The sequence below is a fragment of the Microcebus murinus genome, chromosome 17 (assembly GCF_040939455.1).
Source record: "Microcebus murinus isolate Inina chromosome 17, M.murinus_Inina_mat1.0, whole genome shotgun sequence".
Lineage (NCBI taxonomy): Eukaryota > Metazoa > Chordata > Mammalia > Primates > Cheirogaleidae > Microcebus > Microcebus murinus.
In genome coordinates this window covers 7154868-7168476 of record NC_134120.1, presented here as the reverse complement: position 1 = coordinate 7168476, position 13609 = coordinate 7154868, and the positions used below count along the sequence as shown (strand labels likewise).

The 13609-nt window shown below is 35.1% G+C and overlaps 1 protein-coding gene across 1 annotated transcript in view; it reads right to left on the bottom strand.

Moving 5' to 3' along the window:
• RTTN (rotatin) overlaps positions 1–13609 on the bottom strand; it is a 151787-nt gene that overhangs the window by 88982 nt on the left and 49196 nt on the right. Inside the window, exons 18-23 of the mRNA XM_020282122.2 lie at positions 12233–12404; positions 10229–10328; positions 8426–8514; positions 7931–8048; positions 2965–3061; positions 1905–1970 (exon numbers count right to left, since the gene is read on the bottom strand). Coding sequence (XP_020137711.2) covers positions 1905–1970; positions 2965–3061; positions 7931–8048; positions 8426–8514; positions 10229–10328; positions 12233–12404 — 642 coding nt within the window. The remainder of the gene's footprint in view (positions 1–1904; positions 1971–2964; positions 3062–7930; positions 8049–8425; positions 8515–10228; positions 10329–12232; positions 12405–13609) is intronic.

The window sequence follows — 13609 nt, the reverse complement described above, 5'->3', positions numbered from 1 at the left end:
CTGAAAGTATAACTTTCATACGAAAAACACACCTTTACACTGAGGATAACTGCCATCGGCACCTTGAATAAGTGATCAACCTTAACATTACTACTAATAATAATTATTACTAGTAATAATTAATCATACAAGTTCACATTGTGAAATATTCTACACAAAACTGGCCTATACACTTCAAAAGAGTAAACCTAATAAAGAAAAAAGGGGAAAAAGAGTAAAGAGACACCCCTGTAAAAAGTCAAGAAATACCTACTTCCAGCTAAGAATGGAAAGCCTGTATCAATCAGACTAACTCCCTCACAAGGAAAACTAGAAAAGCTGGGCCCTGCATTTTCCAAACCTTTACTCTATGTATAATTTTTTTATTCCAAAGTAAGCTTGGGGCTAAGAGGCCAAGCAGAAAGCAGCAATTCAGAACTTTTGGCAGCCAAATGTGGCTAGGGATACAAAAATTGATCTCCAGAACTTGCTAATGAGTTGGGGACTAGTAAACATCCCAGCCTACCAGGGAAAATTCCTATAGGATTGTGCTCTAGAAGAAAGTACAAACCTCAGACTGACCAGGCTTTACAAAGACTGAAACCAACCCTGAATCATCTCATCTCAATCCCTAATTGAATCAAATTCATCTGCCCATAATATAACTGCTGCCAAGAGAAAATTATATCATCTGTGAAGGGAGAGAACATCATCCACAATCTCCATAATTTTCCATTTGCCATATGCAGTACTTGATCAAAAATGACCAGGCTTGCCAGGGACAGAATAAAATCACTAAAACAAAAAAAAAAAGAAAAAAAGTCACCAAAAACAGACCACAGATGACCCAGATATTAGGGCTATCAGACAAGAACTTTAAAAATGACTGTGATTAATATATTCAAGAAAACCATGGCATTATAGAAAATTTCATCAGACAACAGAAATCTGTAAAAATAATCTAATGGGAATTTTAGAAAAGTATAACTATTATGTACCCATAAAAATTTTGTTTAAAAGCCTCCAAAATAAATATATAAAGAAATATACAAAGTACTATGGGCCATAGATAAAGGAACTCCTAAGCAGCTGCGGGAACACATTCCCTTCAAAGAAGTAAAAACAAAAAAACCTGCCAGCTAACTTTCCAACAAATAACAGACTCCAATTACCAACCTACAATTCTATGCCCTGTGATAATATTCTTCAAAAGAGGAAGCCACACAATTTTTAGGTTTTAGATAAAAAAAAAAAAAACAAGAGAAATCATCAATAATATAATTGTACTAAATTAAATAATAAAGGAAATTCTTCAAAAAAGATAACATCAGATGGAGACAGGAAAACCCAAGAAGAAATGAGGCGTAATAGAAAGAACTAAGGTACATAAATCTAAATGAGCATTTATTGCATATGACAGTTATAACAACATCTTATAGAATTTAAAACATATGTGGAATTTAAATACTTCATAACAGAGCTAGGCACAGAGGCTCACACCTATAATCCCAGCACTCTGGGAGGCTGAGACAGGAGGACTGCTTGAGGTCAGGAATTCAAGACCAGCCTGAGCATGCGCAAGACCCTGTCTCTACCAAAAACACAAAAAATTAGCTGGACATGGTGGGCATGTACCTCTGGACCCAGCTACTTGGGAGGCTAAGACAGGAGAATCCCTTGAGCCCAGGAGTCCGAGGTTGCTGTGAGCTAGGCTGACACCACAGCACTCTAGCTCAGGTGACAGATGATGATGGGGAGGTACACTTACTGAAATCTCCAAAGCACCATTGTGAAGGAACCATGAAAGCCCTACAAGTCGTGTGATTTAAATGCTAAATGAAAATTGTGACAAATTTTAAATTCTGATTTCCTTTTCTGTAACAAAATTTTATCCTTCAAGATAATCAGAGAAATAAATCCTTTACCTTCTAAAAACGGAAACAGGCAAACTGAAGTCTGATGGCAAAGGTTTACTGGAAGCGTTAACAGACCTATTTCATAAAAGAAAAACAGAAAGAAATAACTGAGTGGACAATAGTTTTATGTTACAATACAACTTCACTTCTTTGAAAAAAAAAATCAAGAGTTGCAATTGGGTCTATTATTTAACACAGTATCAACATGTTTGCTACTACCTAAATTTGCGTACAAAGAATAAATTATGCCTCTCTAAAAAAATTCCACATAACAAACAATTTATATAATACAGTAGTTAGACTGGCATGTGGACTCAATGTGTCCCTTCCCACTGATCCTGCTCAAGATCAGTCTTAACCAGATATTATTATCCTAAACATTTTCCCAGGTATTTTTAAAATAATAAAATATTAAAGAAAAAATACATACTTAAAGGTATATATTAAAAGTGTATTAGGCCGGGCGCGGTGGCTCACGCCTGTAATCCTAGCACTCTGGGAGGCCGAGGCGGGCGGATTGCTCAAGGTCAGGAGTTCAAAACCAGCCTGAGCGAGACCCCGTCTCTACCATAAAAATAGAAAGAAATTAATTAATTGGCCAACTAATATATATATATATAAAAATCAGCCGAGCATGGTGGCTCGTGCCTGTAGTCCCAGCTACTTGGGAGGCTGAGGCAGGAGGATCGCTTGAGCCCAGGAGTTTGAGGTTGCTGTGAGCTAGGCTGACGCCACGGCACTCACTCTAGCCTAGGCAAGAAAGCGAGACTCTGTCTCAAAAAAAAAAAAAAAAAAAAAAAAAAAAGTGTATTAAAGACAAAAATCACTGCAGTAATTTATAGATTTTATACTTAGTAATGTTTAAAAATAAAATTTCAGGGTGACTTCTTGAGGCAATGGGCTTTTTAAATACTCCTTATTCAAACCAAAAATCATACCATATATGTCTAGCATATATGGAGAGTATAAGCCTCACAGAAGAAATTTCCATGCATTGCTATGAGATTGCATCAGAAACCTTAGATAAATAATTATTAAGAGAAAAAAAGTATAAATTCTTATATCTTACCACATATCCATTCTTGATACTTCATCAAATAATAGAAGACAAAATAACGCTCCAATTTCAGTCACAACAGTACAATCTTCATGAAATATCAAAGAAACTGGGGAATAAAAAGAAGCATAACTATGAAATATTTTTACTTCTAGAAAGAATGAACTTCAAATTTAAAATATCTTAGCTTGAAGGGACGAGAAATGCAGCATTAATCCAGATAAGCAAATATCACTAAAACACAGGCTCTCAAACTTTCAAGTGTGTAAGGATCACCTGAAGCACTTGTTCAAACAGTTTCTGGTCGGTAGATGTAGGGCGCAGCCTGTGAACTTGCATTTCTAATAAGTTCCCGAGGAGGCAGACACTGATGGCCCAGGAGCCACACTGGCAGATACACTCACTAGACACTCTAGTTTTAGGTAATCAGAGATACAGTTTCTCAAAAGGTTTTGCCAAGTCATTGGCTAATTCTAGCTAAAGTTTCCTCACTGAAAGATCTCCTTCTTTTATAATTTTTGCCCTTTACTACAAACATGTAGTCACAGAACTTGGATTTGACTTTAAAACATTGTGTTTGTGCTGTGTTGTTATTTTGGTTTTTGTTTCTTGTTTATTATGACAAGATTATGGAAAAGAATAGTGCTCTGAACTAACAGACAATGCGTGTTCTACCACTGACTATATAGCTCAGTGGCATGGTCAAATTCTTTAACATTAATAAGCCTCAGTTTCCACTTCCATAATGTTCCCAATGCTACAGTTTCTCAGTGCTTCAAACCTATGAATTTCTAAACAAACAGGTATGGTGATAGCACCAATCACACGGGAATAATAATATAATACAGAGTCAGCAAATTCAAGGAAGCAGCAACAAGAAATTAGTTTTGACAGAAGATATTTTTCCTAACTGCATCATTATATAACTAGCACAATTAAAAATAGCAATAAACTGAAAGGTAAAGAAGTGGAGAAAGGTGTAAAAATTTATGACAAAGTAGACATTTCATATCATTGGAGAGAGAATGAACCATATTCCCAAATACCTAAGAAATTGTTGCAATACACTTGCCTACAACATGGGGAAAAAATAGGTTTAGATCCCTACCTTACACTATACACCAAAATCAATTCTAGACAGATTAAAGATCTAGTTCTTTTAAAGAATGCTATAAACATATTAGGAGAAAATACAAGACTACATGTTTCCAATATGCAATTGCAGAAGGCCCTACTCTTAGAGCATGATGAAAAAAGCCCCAGCTGCCATAACAGAAAAGCTTTATATATTTCCATAAAATATTTAAGCACATTTAAGTTTAAAGATATAATAATAAATACATATAAAAGAATAGAAAGGTTGAAAGAAGATATTAATGACATAAAATAAGGGTTATATCTATGTTATAAAGAGAAACCCTACAAGTAACTAAAAAGAAATTAAATACAACAGGAAAAGAAGCAGTTCATAGATTAGGAAATCTGAATATATAATAAACATATGAAAAGATAATCAACTGCACTAAAAAAGCAGAAAAATAGAACAAAAATGATATTATTTTCATGTGTAAGATTAAAGGAAATTTTAAATTGAGATATATCCAGTATTGGCAAAATTGTGAGGAAAATAATTTTTTTTTTTTTTGAGACAGGATCTCACTCTGCCACCCAGTGATGTTGGAATGCATCACTGAAGTCTCATGCTCTTCAGCTCAATCAATCCTCCTAACTCAGCCTCCCAAGAAGCTAGGACTATAGGCACAGGCCACCACCACTGGCTAATTTTTTCTTTTTAATATAGAGATGGGGCCTTGTTATGTTGCCCAGGCTGGTCTTGAACTCCTGGCCTAAAGTGATCTCCCCACCTCAGCCTCCCAAAGTATATACAGTCTATGCAAAAAGATGATCATATAACATGATTACTGTCAGAATGAAAACTCTGAAACAAATATCCAGTAATATGGCAAACTGAAATTCTGAAACAATATAAAATCTTTTTCTTGGATATTTTTAAGAATGTAGATTTACATGTAATAATATGGAAAGATATTCAAGCTATATTTTCAGTTGAAAAAAAGGAAGCTACGCAATACTGAAGTTCATAGTATGAAAAATATATGTGTGAATAGAAAAGATCATTTGGAATAACACATTCAAAACAATAACTAGAACATTCTTCTTTGGGGAAATTGACAAAAAGAAGAAAATGAAAGCTTTCAGAATTTTACTTTGTAGTTCTATATTATCTGAATTTTTACAATAAGGATATATAAGTTGGTAATTATTTAAAACAAAAACAAACAAAGGTAAGGAAGTCTGGGCTCTTCTCCTACCTCTACCATTATCTGATTATAACCTTGGCTAAGTTACTAAATATCTCTATGGTGTAATAAATGATTTCTAAGTTAATTTATAATCCTGAAATACAGTATACAATTCTGTCATTAACATGAAGTTTATAATTTAAAGCAGTATGTCTGAGAGGCTATTTAATTACTGTATCCCTTCGATCTATTCCCCATGCTGCAGACAGAATAATTTTTCTAAAACACATACTCCTGTGTTTAACAACCTTAAATGGCTCCTCACTGCTGTTTAACAAGACCTAGCCAGACTTGCACGACGCCCTCCCTGCCTCACCCCACCATTTCCCCTTCACATCAGACTCCCCAAAATCTAGCCATCCCTAACCAACCACAAACTCAAACATATCATTCTCTCTCACACATAACCACATGTGTTAGTCCAGTCTGTGTTGCTATAAAGGAGTACCGAGAGCAGGAAATTTACAAAAAGAAGTTAATCTGGCTCACGGTTCTGCAGCCTATACAAGCAGGGCACCAGCAGCTGCTTCTGGGGAAGGTTTCAGGGAGCTTCCAATCAAGGCGGAAGGAGAAGGGAGAGCAGATGTGTCACATGGAAAAGGAAGAGCAAGGTCTGGGGAGGTGCCAGGCTCGTTTTAACAACCAGCTCTTGCATGAACTAATAAAGTGAGAACTCACTCATTACCATGGGGAGGGCACAAAGCCATTCATGAAAGATCCTCCTCCATGACCCAAACACCTTCCATAGGCCCTACCTCCAACACTGGGGATCAAATTTCAACATGAGATTTGGAGGGGCCAAACATCCAAACCATGGCTCCCTCATATGGAAGTCAATCCTCTCTATTTGAACTCCTATTAATTTCTGAAATTCCAGCTTACATGCTACATTTTATGGAAGCAATCTCTGATGCTTTCCCACCATCCAATCTATTTAGCACTTCCTCTGGTGCCCAGAATCCTATTACAGGTATTATAATATTATATTATATGCTTGCTTGTCAAAGTCTCCAACTCTATTGTAAGTGCTATAAGGGTTATTTACCATGTTTATCTCAATAACCCAAGGGCCTATCACTGTACCTAGCACATAATATGTGCTCAATAAATGTTTGCTAAGGAATGGATTTTCCTGGTTGAGCAGCTGGTAAAAAATTAATTTTACCTTGAAATTAAATCTATTTATGAGAGATACTATAATTCATTTTCAGATTCATTTAAGTAATTTTCACAAACAGTGATGAAATAGAAAAATTGTTAAATACCAAAAGGGTACAGATTATGTTGCCTTGGAAAGTGCCTTTGAATCCAGTAGGTGTTCATAATAAGTTCAATGCTTGAATAATATAAATAAAAAGGTAAACTAGAGACTAAACTCAATTGAATGTAGTTAGTAAGATAATTACGAAAAGAATTAAAGAAAACTAAAAATCCTTAACTGCTGCTTTTTCACACAATCAGTCTAGAAGAACTTATAAAAATTTTACACTCTACTCAAAATTTTAAAAGCCTAAATTCACTGAGTCTGTTTAGATGTTTAGAACTTTACCTGGTTTGACCTGTACCAATGCTACTTAAACTGCATCCTATTCACTTGGCAAGCAGAAGCCATTAGGAGGGAAAGAAAATGCTAAAATAAAATGACTATAAATTCTAATAATATATTTTGGACATAAATCTCATTTATCTCCTACAAGCCTAATAATGGACAAGGTTAAGCATATTTGATCAGGATGCTTCTTATAAAATATTTAAAAGCAGTAGCCTAAAATTCTAGGAAAAGAAAACAGTATAAAATGTTAATCAAATGTCTGAAAAAAAAAATCTGTAATCGGGAAGTGGGCAGGGGGAAGGGGGGAGGAGGGGAAGGGTATGTACTTACACGGCCGGTTCAGTGCGCACCACCTAGAGGCTGGACACGCTAGAAGCTCTGGCATAGCGGGGTGGGGGAGGGGGGGCAGGGGCAAGATATGTAACCTTAACAATATCTGTACCCCCATAATATGAATAAAAATAAATAAATAAATAAAAATGTTATCAAGGTCGCTATTGAGAACAGAAGAAAAAGAGGACAAAACTATATGAATTTGTCCATCTACACACATTACTAAATTAGAATCAAACTAAAATGGGTTAAAAGAAAAACCACACTTTATAAATTTAATAAATTTATGATCAGAGTCATTCAGGATGGTCTAGTTTCCACCCCTCGCAGATTGGGTCTTACTCTTAATGCCAGTCTAATGACATAATCAGATATTATACCAAAGGTTCTAGGATCTGAAAGCAAAAGCAAAACAAGAAAGAGGGAACAGATATTGGAAAGAAGACGGTAATGACAGCAGCTGCAACTTTATCTCTTTATAGATCCTAATTTACCGTCTGAGCACCAAATGATATCGACATCCAGGTGCAAAGAACAATCAGAGGCTTCAGGTTTTCTCAGCTCCAAGGTCCATTCGGTATCAGAATTATAAGGAAATTTCCACAAAAGTATTAAACATTTTCCATTGTGATGAGTTGTTTTAGTAGCATGTTCACTAATAAACTTTATGTTTATTATTAGAACAAAAAGTAAGTATTACGTACAGTTAAGGAAGAAACACTTAAAGCTTAAGATTGATCTCATTATTGGCAGAATTTCTTTTACTCACCTCTGAATAACAGGGTCAAGAGAGAAGACTGTTGCGAGAGGGAAACACGCATGATCGGATCGGCACATAAAACTTTCCTCAAGAGTGTGAGGCATGGCTGTATCAAACATTCAACCACCTGGTCAGGAGGGAAAACACAGTTATTTTATTTTCACCAACTCCAAAGTGAGATAAAACATACCATAATATTATCTTATGCTAAATTTTATGCTTTTTCATCAAAATTATGTGAAACTAAAATACAAGTAAATATTTGAAATTACTTTCCACTGAAAATAAGTTTTATATATACCTCTGCTTATATAGCTTATGGAAATTTTAAAGATTAGTTTTCCTTATAGAAACCCCACTTTTAGAAATTAAAAATGAACAAGATGGGGGTGTTACTTAAGACTTAAAATCCAAGTACTCATCCAAATTCAGCTGAATTCAAGCTCAGATCTGATTAATAAAAACACCAGCCTATAAAAATGTCTAGATACACATTTGTCTTACCTTGCCATCTTGACCCACACATGCATTTAAATACTCAATTATCTTGTCAATTAAGCATAACTTTTTCACCACAGCATGCATCTTAATATCTGTAGACCGAAAAAAGTTACTAAAAGTTAACATTTTTGTAGCTTTAAAAACATAAAAACATTCATTTTGAAATATGTAGAACTGATATCCACACAACTTTTGAACTATTAAAAGTAGTTACAACTGGAATTGAAATTAGAGAATAAAACTTTTAACTTTACATACATCTGTACAATTTGAAAACATTTAAGTAACAAGCATATCGTACTTCTGTAATACAAAAACAAAACTATAAAAAAAGAATTATGTGAACTAGTTCAGACTCTGCAAAGTAATAGAATCTTAAGTGTACAAATGAATTCTTTTGTTTGTACATGGCAAATTATATTCTTTACATTGTTTCATCAACATTTCTTCTTTTTTCCAAATTCATCACCTCAAAATGTTTAAAATTCTCCACAAGCTAATATGTAAATGTAGCCTGCAATATGAACATTTTCTATTAATAAAAAAACTCTAGCCTCAAACTATTAGTAGAAAATATAAAAGGAACAGGATTATAATATACTCTATATAGTAAGAATACGAACACTTTTTAATAAACATATTCATATACTATGTTTGTAATAAGGTTTTTTTTGTATACACCCAAAAGGGTTTTATACACACACAAACACACACGCACACATTACTAGAGCCAAAAACTCTAGCCGCTTATAGACTAGTTGCAAGTATTTAACAACCTGCAGACAAATTTTCTCCTATATTCTCACTGAGACACACACACAGATATTGAACTAGTAGCTATCACTGTAACAACCTTCAGCTACTACTTTTAAAAAAAGTTTCCATTACACCCAGTATAGTACATACCAAATTATAAGTTATATTTTTGAAATGTTAGCAATATTGCAGGAATATGCTCTGAGTTTTTCTTAATCTTTTTTTAACGAAGGTTCTCCACATTTTTAGAACCTGATTTTCTGTAGTCTATATTATTATTAAAACCACAAATATGTTGAATATGCTTTTTCAAATTATTTTCATCCAAGTTTCCAATGTACGTTAAGACAAGGAATGCTAACCACAAAAATTTTTATGTAAATGCAAAGGTATAAATTCTCACAAATATTAAAGTATATATATCACATATAGAAAAAAATAAAAACTAACCCAAACAATAAAGCCTATGGAATAATAACACTACAAACAATATATTTTACTAGTTGCTTTTAAAAATAAATCCTTAAAGAAAACATAGGGCTGTGCTGTATTATTTTCATTTTACCTACCCACAAAAGTACTATTTGATTAATTTCTCTAAGCAAGAGGGTATCAATTGAAAACATCACATGCTATGTAAATTGAGAAAGAAACATGTACTTTACTGTCAGAATTATATCAATATTTTAGAAGGAAGATAATCCTATCAAATAACATTCTCCAGGTCAAATAATGATAAGTGGTCAACAAACTTTTTCTGTAAAGAACCAGGTAGCAAGTATGTTGTTAGACTTTGGTGGCCACAAATAGTCTGTTCCATATGCTTTTGTTTTGTTTTTCTAATAACTCTACAGATGAAAAAAACCATTCTTAAACTGAGGACTGTAAAAAAAAAACAAAAACAAAAAAAACAAAAAAAAAAAACAAGCCACAGGGTTGGCCTGGCCCATAATCCAGTTTGCCAAGCCCTGATCAACTAAACACAGCAATCTAAAAATCTAAAATTCTATTATCAGCAGTACAACAATCATTTTCTTTAAAAGACATTACCTTGCATAATCACAGCTAACTGTTCTGCAGCTGACTTTCTCAAAACAAGATCAACATCATCTGAGGTGAAGATTTCATATACCTTTTCAACAGTCTCCAACTACAAACAACAATAAAATAATTATACTTTTCATCTGCTTCCAATTCTCCAATAAAATTTTATACTTTGTGCCTTAAGAACAAAATCTCAAAAAGTCAACTTACTTAAATAACCAATATATGTACACGTAATTTGCAACAGTGATGTGCTAGGTCAGGGAGGAACTTAGGATCTAAAACAAAGAGCCACCATGTCAAATGAGCCTCTCTTCTTAATGTACATTTTTGCTAGGAAGCCATTCATAACCCATTAATCCATTAGTCACCTTAAAAATGACACAGAAAACATCCATGTTCCCTAACATCTCTACAGGTAGTACCTGGCTACCCTGAGAAGAGCAACCCAGACCTATGACTCAAGATTTCCCTGTTGCCCCTAAAAGCCACCGGCTGGAATTCCCATGACCCCCTCCCTTCTACCTCTTGAAAGACCCCAGAACAGACAGCACTCTGGGACTTGCTACCTGGTACCCCAACAGAGCCACCCCCATACTAGTCCCTATTACTCCATGCCAGGACAGAGTCTGACGTGGCAAAACTTGCAATAGGAAAAGGGGAAAGGAAAAGGGGCAAAGACGACCCTCTTTCTTTCTCCTAACCACTGCTGTCTTTTAGCCCTAATATAGAGTCAACAAAGGCAGTACCAGAATGCTCCCTCCCCATCTTCCTCCATACCACACACAGGCACAGGAGTGACTGCCGATGGCTTAGTACCCAGGGAGTCCCCAGCCAGACCCGGTAGGTGGCTAGTGGAAGATTCTCCAATTCTGCCAGGGCTGTCACATGGCCCTGAACATTTAGGTAGGATGATTAAATGTGTTTCTCCATAAAAAAAAACATTGTATTACCTGTGGCTCTAAAGTACTACTACACGCTTTGGTGAACTAAACTTAAATAAGACCTGACAGATTGCAAACTTGAAGTGAAAAAGAAGCTATAAAATACAGGAATGAATCAATGAAGACAATGGACAGCTTTATAAAATTCTGCATTGCTCCATTATGATATAGGTCCAGACCTGACTAAAGACAGGGAAATAGAAATATCTCTAAAGGTATATAAGGAGCCGAAGATCTAGAAAAGAGATTAACAAAGAATAACTCAGAACTGTTGTAACATTTAAGAGAGGGAGAAACTGCCTTTGCCTCCTGTATTATTTTTTTCTCTTATAAAGAAGCTGAAACTTTTGTCATAAAAACTTTTCCTTTTTTGCAATTATAGGCAATTTACAACATAAAAATAAGAAGAATTTGATAGTTTTTATGTTAGTGATACTTGTTTTTAAAAGTCATCACAAAATTTCTTTCCATTAGTTTAGCCTTATGTTGTAGTTAACATACTATTCAGGCTGGGTGCAGTGGCTCATGCCTATCATCCTAGCACTCTGGGAGGCCGAAGTAGGAGGATCACTTGAGGTCAGACGTTCAAGACCAGCCTGAGCAAGAATGAAACTCCATCTCTACAAAAAATAGAGAAAATTAGCCAGGCATGGTGATGCCTGTCTGTAGTCCTAGCTACCAGGGAGGCTGAGGGAGGATTGCTTGAGCTCAGGAGTTTGAGGCTGCAGTGAGGTATGATAATGACATGGCAATCTAGCTGGGTGGACAGAGCTAGACTCTGTTTCAAAAAATAAAAATAAAAAAGATACTATTCCAAATAATTTGCACTTCCAGTGTATATACTAAATTAAAAGGGACATAATGCTTGGCATATAGTAGAAATATTTGTTCAATAAATAAATGTATCCAGAAGCCCAACGAAGCCAGAACACAATTGCAATCTATCCTTAAATCACACTTTTCTCCTTCCCCAGGACATACACAAACTGAAGAATGTCACATAAAATATGTGATATGCAGATGTATCAAATAATCACATAGTAATAAACTCAAAAGTTATAGTCACCTTAATAACAAGTTCTTTTCTGTCATCCAGTTTGAGTTCAATAGGCTTTTTCACAATAAATAAATTAGTAACTCTGGAGAGAACTCTGGCATCTATTAAAGGGCGCTTTGTATCAGCCCCTTCTTCACTTCTAAGATGAAACGCTAAAAGCTTTAATGCTTGTGAGCGGACCCTAAAAACACAAAGTATTTAAGTCAAAATTCTATAATATACAAATATCTATTAAAAAGGTAAATAATTACAAAAAATTATCATATATTAAAGTATATTAGTCATACTGCCATTACTAGCAATTTACTTTTTCTAAAACTAAACAAATCTTTTATATAAACATTCATTCAATTTTATATTTATAAAATAAATTTCAGAAACAAAGAATCAATAATTACAAAAGACACACAGTTGCTCAGACTATATATCACAGTCAACTTTAATAAGTTGATCTGCAAATTAAATCTTTAACTCCTAACTTCAAATACAGTGATCTATTTCAACCATAAAGTATCACAGATCCATGACCAGAGTCCAAACATTAAGTCAAACCTCCAGCAGAGTAATTCTCTAATAACTAGAGTGTGATATCACTACTATGTATGAAAATCATCTATTAAGCATCAAATGGATTCCTCTCAATACAGGCCAGGCGTAGTGGCTCACATCTGTAATCCTAGCACTCTGGGAGGCCGAGGTGGGAGGACTGCTTGAGCACAGGAGTTCAAGACCACCCTAAGCAAGAGTGAGACCTCATCTCTACTAAAAATAGAAAAATCAACCAGGTGTCATGGCACATGCCTGTAGTCCCCACTACTCACAAGGCTGAGGGAGGAGGATTGCTTGAACCCAGGAGTGTGAGATTGCAGTAAGCTATGATGACCCCACTGCAACTCTATCCAGGACAACAGAGTGAGATCCTGTCTCAAAAAAAAAAAAGGAAATTGAACCCCAGCCCCCTCCTCAGCACCCCTCTTCATTCATTAAAAAAATATATATATATATATATATGTAAAATAAAAAATTAGTTGGCCATGGTAACATGCACCTGTAGTCCCAGCTACTCAGGACGCTGAGGCAGGAGGATCACTTCAGCTAGGAGTTTGAGGCTATAGTGAGCTATGATGACACCACTGCACTCTAGCCAGTGTGACAGAGTAAGACTCTGTCCTGGGGGGGCGGGATGCCTCTCAAATATAAAAATAAAAATACTTTTGATTCCCATTAAAATTCTTTACCTGGAAGGCATTAGGAGTAAGGTCAGTTGAGTGGGAGGATGGGAGATTTTTTTAAGAAAAGGTAAAATACTACATGCCACTAAACAATGAAATAGAAAAACCATCAAGATGGGAGATACTGAAACAACCATGTAGCTGTCACTTCTCT